Source organism: Micromys minutus, assembly GCF_963924665.1.
Source record: "Micromys minutus genome assembly, chromosome: 31".
Classification (NCBI taxonomy): domain Eukaryota; kingdom Metazoa; phylum Chordata; class Mammalia; order Rodentia; family Muridae; genus Micromys; species Micromys minutus.
This window is the reverse complement of record NC_137966.1, coordinates 16751777-16763691: the sequence shown is the minus strand read 5'-3', so window position 1 is coordinate 16763691 and position 11915 is coordinate 16751777. Positions and strand designations below refer to the sequence as shown.

Genomic DNA, 11915 nt, shown 5'->3' with positions numbered 1-11915 from the left:
GTTTTCCCAAATGAAGACTCGAGAGCCAGATGCTGTGACCAAAGTCTACTAACTAAAGAGAGGCAGAGAAATCACACAGCTAACCTCCTCCTCAACTTGTTTCTCAGAAGGGAAGAGTTCCTTTTCTTTCTCAACAATGTCTTTTAAAAAAAAAAAAAAAAAAACCTTTCAAACTGAATGTTCCTCCTTTCTACTTTCTGTGTGTCTGTCTGTCCTGATTTCCTCCCACTCTCTATGGTTTCTTCCTCTGTTTGCTCCCTGTCAACTTGGTGCTTGCTCTGCCTCTTGACCTATTCTTGACTTTATTTTCTTTTGTTTGCCCTAAACAGAAAAGTCTTGGGTTAAAGGTGTATGTTAGGTCTGAGCCACACCACAAGCAGAAACACGTTTTTCTAGTTCACAATCTCTGGAATCACAGTGGGATCAAATGTCCTACAAGGACTGCCTATGAGGCACTTAGCATTTGCAGTAGATGCCTTTTGCAGTATTTTTCCAACTCACATGGGTTACTGCTTTCTGGGAATGGAACCCCTATCCCACAATGTTTCAGTATGGTAGGGCTCAGAAGACGTGTTTGTAACACACACACACACACACACACACACACACACACACACACACACCTCCAGAGCATGTGCATGTAGCAGGAGGTCACATCTGTTTATATCACTGTGGTGTTGGAACACAGTGAGTAACTCTATCCCTTTCTGCTTCCCCAACCTTATCTGCAAAGCAGACACAGAGTAAAGAAGGAAACAAGCACACCGCTGTAACTCCTAGAGTGTCAAGGCAGAAGAGTTATAATTTGAGACTTGCTTGGGTGGCTTGCTTCCTTGCCACTGACTCCGATATTCTGGAGTTCCCAAATGAAAGACATACAAAATCAGCCTTATTTTTAATATGCTTTAACAGCACAATGGCTGGGCCACTTCCTAATTCCATATGGCTAAAACACACTCCCCTCTGATATTCCTGAGTTGATACTTACTAAATCTGTTTCTTCTTTGCTGCCCTGGATCCTGCTAGAAAACCCTCCTGGGGCCACTTTCCCTGCTCTTACATGATCACTAATCTGTCCTCTGCAGTTCTCCTGCCTGATTTTCTTGCTTTCCCAGCATGGCAGTACTGCCTTTCTCTCCCATGTTTCTTGCCCAGGAATCCTCAAAGTCCTGCCTTTGTCTCTCTACCCAGCCATTAGCCTCAAGCAACTTTATTTCCCAATCAGAGCCAACTGGAGCAGGGACCCTCAGCATAGACATGTGGGTCCCCATGTGATTTTGGGAGCTGAATAAACACAAACAGCATTACAACCAATCCACAACAGGTATGTGCATATGTGTGGGTATATGTGCATATGTATCTGTTTTATGTGCCTGTGTGTGTTTATATGTGTACATGTATGTGTATGCATTTGCATATGTATGTGTTTGTATGTGTGTGTGCATATGTGTGTATCTGTATATGCATGTGTATGTGTTTGTGTATGCTTATGTGTGCTTGTATGTGTGTGTGTTTGTATGTATATATGTGAGTGTTTATATGTGTATGTGTGTGTTTTATGTGTATATATATAAGTGTGTGCAAATATGTTTGTTCATATATGCATGTGTGTGCCTATGTGTGTTTATTTGTGCATATGTGCCTCTTTGTATGCGCATATGTATACATATATGTGTATTTATATGTGCATTTGTGTGTTTATATGTGCCTATGTGTGTGTTTGTACGTGCATATGTGTGCTTATATGTGTGTATGTTTGTTGTTTTTAAAACAAAATACCAAAGGTTTGATTTTATCAGGGAAACTCAAAAGCCAGTTGCTGGGTAAAGGTGTGCTAGCTCAGAGAGGCAGAGGAAGCACCGGCCACTTTCCTACTTAACTGACAGCTCAGAAGGAAAAAGCTCCTTTTTATTTTCCACGCTACTTTGAAGACCCATCAACTCAAAGACCATCCTATCTCTTTTCTGAATTTTCTTATGTTCACTCCCTGTCAACTAGCTGCTTGCTCTGCCTCTTGAACTATGGTCAACCTTATTTATGCCTCTTAACAGAAAGCTCTTGGATTAAAGTCATCTGCTGGAGCTGAGCCACAGCACAAGAAACATCCTCTATATCAAATCTACATCATCTCTGTCAATGCTAAATGGTTTGAATTAGTGATGCAAGTACAACCAGTCCTCAACCCTGTCAGAAATCCGAGGATGGCTTAAATAATACCTAAAAACATAAGGAACACATAACATTTGACCATTCAAAATACTGGGGTGTACAATGTGACCAAAGATCCTGCTTGTATGTGGGTATGTGTGTATCTGTTTGTGCAAGCATGTACATACATGTATGTGTATGTGGGTGTGTTTGTATGTATGTGTACTTGTGCATGTGTTCATATATATATATGTGCATTTGGATCTGTATATATGTACAGGGGGTTTGTATGTGTGTCATGGTAGATGTATATATGTTGCTTTGGGTGTGTATATGTGTATGTTCCAGTTGCATATGCATATAGAGGTGCAAAGTTGGTGTCAGGTGTCCTAGTTACTGTTCTATTGTTGTGAAGAGACACATGGCCAAAGTAAGCCTTAACAAAAGCAAGCATTTAATCGGGGCCATTTTGTAGTTTTAGAGGGTTAGTTCATGATCGTCTTAATGGAAAGCAGACAGGCTTAGCTCTGAACCAGTGGGTGACTGTTGTGGTACATCTATAACCCCAGTAAGCCCATACGAAGAACACACAACTCCTAATATTTAGAAGATGCACACCTAGATTGGGCATACACTACTCTTTGCCCCAAGTGTGAGATCTCCTGCTACTTGTGGCTCCTCCGAGCAATGTGGTTCTGCTCCATCTTCTTACCACCTCCTCTTCCTCCATCTTACTCTCTCCCACACTAAAGCCTCCAGCCTTACCTTTCCCTTCCATTGTACAATCACAGGCTGTAGCCTTTATTAACCAGTTAAAATAGAGAGAAGGTTCACATAAAATCACTTGAATATGTATGTGACTCACTCCTCTTTCTGGCAGTCCCTCTTGAGGAAGCAGGATTAACATCAAAATACAAACAGCACCAGAGAAACCCACAACATTTCCCCTTTTGCCCAATAAAGGCTCTTTTCACTCCAATATAAATTGAGCACAATTACAATTATGCAATTTTAAAAGTATAAGTCCATCAATTTTGTTAATTTAGATAAAGCATTCTACCATCTATCCTAACTTAAAATGTTTATGATTCTATACCTGAATTATGTCCTACTTTTAGCTTGTATACTATCTGAAAACCATCCTCTACATCAAATCTACATCATCTCTGTCAATGCTAAATAGTTTGAATTAGTGATGCAAGTACAACCAGTCCTCAACCCTGTCAGAAATCCAAGGATGGCTTAAATATTACCTAAAAACATAAGGAACACAAAACATACCTTCCTAAACTTAACCAATTAGTAGAGACAGCTGACTACCTGGACAGTCCCTCATTCCTCAAAACATTGAAGCTTCAGTCTTCAGCCTTCTGGCCCAGGATCATCTGGCAGACCTTTGTAATGCAGAATTTTTAAGGACTGCTTACCTGTCTTGGCAGACCTATCAGTCAACTATTCCATATAATGTGTTCTTTTTCTGGACAGTATTTTTGTCTGTAGATAAGTTGAGGCAACTCTTGCCTAGTGGCTGTCTTGCCACAACTGGAGCAACTCCACTGATGCTCAATTTTTTCTTTGAATCAAATAAAGGGGTGCTTTCAGGAACAGAGATGTCTCTAGTCAAATGATCTTTAATAAAAAAATGGCCATAAATGTTGTGTTCTGAGAACTTCTGACACCTCTAAAGACTATATATCTATGCAAAGCATTTCTGAACTGTTAAGCCTTGGCTACTCTTCCAGTATAACATATTTCTCATTTTCTAGTCTGATGTCAAAAAATCTTTAATATAATCAAGGTGGTTCAGTTTAGTAACTTTTTCCATAATCCAATGTCTTTCAGCAGCTGTAGTGTAGCATTTAAAAAGCTTTAAGGTTAATAAATCACTATATAATCTATCTCTGGGGGATTTTTTGTTTCCCCCTTTTGCCTATTAAGCATCTCCTTTAGAGTTTGATTAGATTTTTCTACAGTTGCTCTCTTGTAAGATTATATGATATAACATGTTTTATATTGTAATATGTAAAAACTGCTTTGTCTCATTAGAAACAAATGTCGGGCCATTGTTTATTTTGATTTGTATGGATATTCCCATAATGGCCATAACTTTTAACAACTGTGTAATATAAAATCAGCCTTTCTGACATTGAACTCTTGAATATGTGTCTACAGTATGATGTATATATTTCAGCTTACCAAAGACTGTAAAATGAAAGACATCCATTTGTCAAGTGTGGGTATCCTTAGGGTTAGTTTCTGTAGGCAGTGGAGTTTGGTTAATTAAAGAATCAGTAGGACGTTTCCTCACAATTTCCGTGGCTTGATGCGAAGTGATGGATAATTCTTTCTTTAAACCTTTGTTGTTAACATGGTATTTTAATGGAATTTTGAAACCTCTAGTACACTTTCTATGAATAGCTGGTCAATTTTATTATTGCTTTGTGCCAGAGGGCCTGGCAGATCTGTATGGGATATTATATGTGTTACAAATAGTGGATAACTCCTAATTTTGATCATTTGTTGTAGCTGAATAAATAGTGAGGTCAATTTAGAATCATCCTAAAGAAGTTCAGCAGTCTCTATGTATAAATCAAACCTTTCTGAATATTGAGAGTCAGTCACTACATTAAGAGACTCTTGAAAATCTGACAACACCATGATTATTGTATATAATTTAGATTTTTGAACTGACTATAGGGACTCTCAGCCACCTTACTTATATCTTCTGCTGTATATCTTGTGTTTCCTGATTTATTAGCATTAGTGTAAAATGTAGGTCCTCCAGATATTGGTGTTTCCTTTATTATACAAGGGAGAATCCAAACTGAAGCTGCTTCCTTTTAGGGTATTTGTTGTTAATCTCTCTCAAGAAATTATTATATGTTTTTTATCAATATTTATCTTGTGTCTATATGAGGCAATCTCTGTGTTAGTAAAAATAAAAGTACCATAATTTTAGCTGGATCTATTTTGACGAATTGTCAAAGTCTCGTTTTTCTTTTTTAGTATCAATTTAGAGACATTCTCATTGTAGATTTTTAATATTTTACTCTGTTTATGTGTTAAAATATCCATTTTTAGATATAATCTGTATGACAAGAACTTCATGCTTCAAAGAATGAAATGTAAGAAGATATCAGAAGATGGAAAGATCTCCCATGCTCATGGATTGAAAGGATTAATATAGTAAAAATGGCCAATTTATTAAAACCAATCTACAGTTTCAGGATAGCCCCATCTAAATTCCAACTCAATTCTTCAAAGAGTTGGAAAGAGCAATTTGCAAATTTATTTGGAATAATAAATAATAAAAAAAACCAGGATAGCCAAAACTATTCGCAACAACAAAAGAACTTCTGGGAGAATCACTATAACTAACCTCAAGCTGTATTACAGAGCAATTCTGATTTAAAAACAAACAAACAAACAAAACTGTATGGTATCAGTACAGATACAGGCAGGTAGATCACTGGAATAGAACTGAAGACCCAGAAATGAACCCACATACCTATATGGTTGCTCAAACTTTGACAAAGAAGCAAAAACCGTCCAGTGGAAAAAGAAGCATTTTCAACAAATAGTGCTAGTTCAACTCGCAGTCCACATGAAGAAGAATGCAAACTGATCCATTCTTATTGCCTTGTACAATGCTCCATATAAAAGAAATACACTTAAACTAATAAAAGAGTAAGTGAAGAGGAGCCTTGAACACATGGGCAGAGGGGAAATTTTCCTGAACAGAACAAGAGTAGCCTTTGATCTAAGATCAAGAATCAACAAATAGGACCTCATAAAATTGCAAAGCTTCGGTAAGGCAAAGGGCACTGTTAATAAGACAAAATGGCAATATCAGATTGGGAAAAGATCTTTACCAATCCTCCATTTGATAGAAGGCTAATAATAGCCAATATATACAAAGAACTCAAGAAGTTAGAATCCAGAGAACCAAATAATTTTATTTAAAAATGGGGGACAGAGCTAAACAAAGAATTCTCACTGAGGAATACTAAATGGCCAGGAAGCACTTAAAGAGATGCTCAACATCTTTAGTCATCAGGAAAATGCAAATCAAAACAACCCTGAGATTCCACTTCACACCAGTCAGAATGGCTAATATAAAAAACTCAGGTGACAGCAGATGCTGACAAGGATGTGGAAAAAGAGAAACACTCCTCCACTGTTGGTGGAATTGCAAGCTGGTAAAAACCACTCTGGAAATCAGCCTGGTGGTTCCTCAGAAAACTGGACATAGTACTATCTGAGGACCCAGCTATACCGCTCCTGGGCATATGCCCAAAATATGCTCCAACATTTAACAAGGACATATGCTCCACTATGTTCATAGCAGCCTTATTTATAACAGCCAGAAGCTGAAAACAACCCAGATGTCCTTCAACAGAAGAATGGATATAGAAAATGTTGTACATTTACACAATGGAGTACTACTCAGCTGTTAAAAACAATGATTACATGAAATTTGTAGGCAAATGGATGTAACTAGAGACTATCATTGTGAGGTGAGGTAACCTAGTCCCAAAGAACACCCATGGTATGCACTCACTGGTAAGTGGATATTAGCCCAAAAGCTCAGAATACCCAAGATACAATTCACAGACCACATGGAGCTCAAAAAGAAGAAAGACCAAATGTGAATTGTCTGTCCTTCTTAGAAGGGGGAATAAAATATTCACATGAGGAAATACAGAGACAAAGCATGGAGCAGAGACTGAAGGAAAGAGAATGCCACACCTGGGGAATCTGTCATATATACAGTTACTAAACTCAGAAAATGCCAAGAAGTGCTTGCTAACAGGACCCTGATATAGCTGTCTCCTGAGAGGCCTTGCCAGAGCCTGACAAATACAGAGGTGGATCCTCACCGCCAAAGTTTGGACTGAGCTGGGAGACCCCAATGGAGGAGTTAGGGAAAGGGCTGTAGGAGCTAAAGGGGGTTGTAATCCCGCAGGAAGAACAACAGTATCAACCAACCAGACACCCTACCCCAGAACTTCCACTTTGGAATCAACCAAAGGGGAACTTTCCCCAGAACCAACCAAAGAGCACACATGGAGGGACCCATGGCTCCAGCCACATATGTAGCAGAGGATGGCCTTATCAGGCATCAATGGGAGTAGAGGCCCTTGGTTCTGTGAAGGCTTAATGCCCCTGTGTATAGGAATGCCAGGGCAGGGATGCAGGAAGGAGTGGGTCAATGGGTAGGGAAGCATCCTTATAGAGGCAAGGGGAGGAGAATCATGTAGGGAAATTCCTGGGGGAAAACCTGGAAGGAGAATAATATCTGAAATATAAATAAAGAAAATGCCCCCAAAAAATGAATCTTGATTCAGTAGGGGCTGAACATTGGGAAAACAAATTGTACCAACCCTTCCTGAAGTGTACCATTTGGAAGCATTAGGGCCAGGGGAAGCAGCTGATGTTCCTGACAGTATCTCAGACTGGCAAAGCACAGCACCCAGTGTTTGCTGTTTGCGTCCACTATCCAGATCTGGTTTTCAAATGGATGCTCTTCTGAGGCTGGGTTCAAATGCTCTCCAGGGAAACAGAACCAACACCCAAAAGTACAAAAGTATATATTCTGACACACACACACTCACACACACACACACACACACACACACACACACACACACACACACCTTCTATGACAGTCTGAAAATCATAGAAAAACCTTGTCTCAAAACAACATAAAATGAACTCTATTACTTTTTTCCATAGTACAAATTATAAAGGAGAGTACCCATTGTTACTATAAAAGTATTAACATCTTCCTGGCAGTGGTGGCACACACCGTCACTTACAGCACTTGGGAGACAAAGGTAGGCAAATCTCTGAGTTCGAGGCCAACCTACTTTGCAGAGTGAGTTGCAGGACTGTCAGGAGTCCCCAAATAACCCTCTCTCAAAAATGAACAAATAAGTTAACAAACAAGCAATAATTTCTATCCTCTTCTAGTCATTAGTCTATGGATGAACTGAGAGTCATTGGGACCTGACTCCAGCAACTGTACCTCCTCCAGGGTCTAAGTATGCAGAGTCAGCATATGAAGTACAATGTACAGGAAGGAGTTAGCTGTTCAGCTTGGAGATTGATCCTTAGGTAATCTCAATATGCAAATTCACATGTAATACTTATCTCTAAACAGACATCCTAACAGGGGTATCTCTTAGGGGCAAGTAAGGTGGCTCAGGAGATAAAGGCACTTGCCAGAATGGTAAAATATATGAGATGGGTTCCTGGGACCCACACAGTTGAAAGGAAATAACTCCCTCCTGAAAGTTGTCCTCTGACATCTACCTCATATCTCATGACATGTATATACACACACAGAGACACACATATACATACATACACATGAACATATGCAGAGACGGACAACATAAGTTGAGATAAATACAAATAAAATTATATTTTGAATGTACATATTTGAGTCAAGGTCACACTCTGTAGCCTTAGTTGACCTAAGACTCTCTATGTAGACCAGGTTGGCCTCAAACTCACATGCCTCTCTGTGTAGCAACATGCTTAGCTCAAAATTACTCTTATTTAAACAGGAGATGGTTCAGACTGTAAGCATTTTTGCTTCCAAGCATGAGAGACTGATTTAATCCTCAGAACCAAGGTAAAAGGCAGGACTCAGTTGAGTGCTTTTGTAATCGCAGGGTGGAGCTGATGAGAACCAGAGGATCCTGGGGGCAGAGGCCAACCGGTAGAGCATGACTGACGAGCCTGCAATCAGAGAGGCACTGTCTCAAAGAGAGGCAAGTCGTGAGACGTGACATGCAAGGTTGACCTCTGCCCTCAATTCACACATTCACAAACGTATACCAAAGATGTGATCATGCAGCCGAACAGACATACAGATGTCCAAAAGGTAAGGACTTGACCTGCACACAAAATAGTTTTATAGTTCATATGAAAGTCTGCAGAATGTAATTCAGTGGTTGAGCTTCCAAACTATGTAACAGAACCCCACAAACAATACGTGACCAATTCCATCATTTGGAAAACCGACCCGTGTACCCAGTGAATAAGAGTCTCTAACAAACAATGACTAAATTGCCTTGTGACTGAGCCTGACACAGTTCAGTGGCTGTATTGTACTTGACTCTAAAATGTGGATGGTGACAAGGATCAATCCAACTCTTCTCATTAGACAAAAAGAGTTCTTCCATTAACCAGTTTTCTTAGGGCCCCTTTCAGGTCCCTGTTCCTCAGGCTGTAGATAAAAGGGTTCAGCATGGGGGTCACCACTGTGTACAGCACAGTGGCTGCTGTGCCCTTCTCAGGTGAATTGGCAGAGGAGGGATGAATGTACACAGCAATAATGGTGCCATAGAAGAGGCAGACCACAGCCAGGTGTGAGCCACAGGTGGAGAAGGCTTTCCATCCTCCCCTAGTGGATGAGACTCTCAGGACAGCACAGGTAATGTGGATGTATGAGATCAGGATGCAGACAAATGGGGTGACTGTGATCACAGATCCCTCTGTAATAATCAACAGCTCATATAGGTGTGTATCTGAGCAGGAGAGTTTCAGGAGAGGAGTCACATCACAGAAGAAGTGGTGGATGCTGTTGTCCCCACAAAACCAGAGTTGAGACATGAGCAAGGTATACAACAGAGCATTCAGGCTGGCAGTGACGCATGATCCAGCCACCATCAGGACACAGAGCTTCTGGGTCATCTTTGTTGTGTAGTGTAAAGGGTGGCATATGGCCACATACCGGTCATAAGCCATCACAGCCAGCAGGAAATTGTCCATGTCAGCAAATACAAAGAGAAAATACATCTGTGTGAGACACCCAGAGAAGGAAATGGTCTGAATTCCGAGTATATGGTTGGTCAGTACTTTGGTGACAGTGGTGGAGGAGAAGCAGACATCCACAAAGGACAGGTTGCTGAGGAAGAAGTACATGGGGGTGTGCAGACGGGAGTCTGTGCTGATGGCCAGGATGATGAGCAGGTTTCCCAGGACAGTGGCCAGGTACATGATGAGGAAGAGCAGGAAGAGGAGCTGCTGCTGCTCGGGCTGACTGGAGAGTCCCAGGAGGAAGAACTCAGAGATGCTGGAAAAGTTGGTGCTGCTCATGAGCCCAAGGCAACTGAGGTGAATAGAAAAAAAATAATAACTTCAAATCTTGATGAACAGGATCACAATATGATAGGGTGCCAGTCATGGTCATAATGTGATAGATAGGGCACAGGGTGGGCTAATGTTTGCAAATCAATTCATAGAATGGCTAACACAGGGGTATACCCACCCTGTCTACACATCTTCATTCCAACACTCACCACTGATGTATATGCTCCTGGGCATCCCTCAGTTCACACAGCCTCTAAGGTTAGCTGTGTGTATGTTCACACCTCTCAGCTCTCCCTCTACCTCAGACACAGCTCAGACATCATCAGGGGAATGGTTTGTTAGCTCTGTCTTTATCTCTGGTTATAACCAGTGGATTTGGGTTTCTAAATTGCCTCCCTACCTCTGGAATAAGTTGCAAGGAAGTTTCTAAAGTAACTTGATCACTGAATAATAAAATCTGTATGTCTCACTGCTGTAACCTTACCTGGGGGAAGGTTGGTACTTTCCAGTGCTATTCAGCTTGAACTAATTGCAGGGTCTGTGATGTCTAGAAACACTGGCAAGCCCTAAGCAAGTGAGGAGCAGATATTTAGGTCTGGATCTTTTGAGCAGAAAGGATGTTCAGAACAATCATAGAACAGTCATTTACAGAAGTCACTTTGACCAATGGGACCAGAATCCCTCAGAGCCTCATTAGAGACAAGAAGAGAAAAACTCCCATCTACCCATTTGGCCCCTTTGGACTAAAGTTCAATGACAGAGAATATTATCAAAGTTTACATGCAATGGTTAGTTCAAAATCTACAGGCTTCAGAAATGAGTCTGCCTTGGTGGACCTAGCTCCCAGATGGCATTATTTACTAGATCAATTCTTAAATACTTTTATGACCCGAGCCTATATCTCATTGGTGTGGAGAAGAATTTTTGCATTCTTGTATGTGCAATGTAATCCTTGCTTTCTTGTGTTCTGTCATCTTTAGCAGTGATCAGTGAGGTCCTATCATCTTCCATTTGAGCCAGGAATAGGAAGGGCATGTACTGAGTTGGACCAAGTACATGAACTTTTGAATAAAGTGGAGCCAGAATCATAGGGGCACTGTGGGTTTTTTTTTTTAAACAAAATCCTAATAGTTTAATTTTATTAAATGAAAACTCAGAAGCCAAATACTGAGATCATAGCACAGAGAGGCAGAGAAAACACATAGCTGGCCTTTTTCCTCAACTGATGTCCCAGAAGAAAAGATTTCCTCTTCCTCCTCTTTTCCTTTCCTTCCTACTCCTCCTCTTCCTCCTCCTCTTCCTCATCCTTCTCTTCTTCTCCTCCTTCTGCTATTGCTGTTCTCTCTATTTATCTACACTGTCTTTAAAACCTCTCAAACTGCTTTCTATACATCTCTCCCTTCCTCTTTTCTTCCACTTTCTATGACTTTTTCCTATGATCCCTCCCTGTAAACTGGGTCCTTGCTCTGCCTCTTGGCCTATTTTACTTTATTTCATCTTATTTACACTAAGCCACACCACAACCATAAACAGGCTTTTCCAGTTCACAGTCTCTGGGATCACAGTGTGAACAAATGTCATACAAGTAACTTGCCCTGACCCAAAGGGCAGTCAACAGAAACCCGGAATCACCTTGGAAAAAATAAGGGACAAGACAGACAATT

At 40.5% G+C, this 11915-nt stretch overlaps 1 protein-coding gene across 1 annotated transcript; it reads right to left on the bottom strand.

Moving 5' to 3' along the window:
- Positions 1–9318: 9318 nt before the first annotated feature.
- LOC308440291 (olfactory receptor 1f45-like) lies at positions 9319–10257 on the bottom strand (the record flags this gene model as incomplete). The annotated part of the gene is made up of 1 exon (XM_080942308.1): positions 9319–10257. One exon carries the CDS (start codon positions 10255–10257, stop codon positions 9319–9321), a length of 939 nt encoding a protein of 312 aa, XP_080798434.1.
- Positions 10258–11915: the final 1658 nt, after the last annotated feature.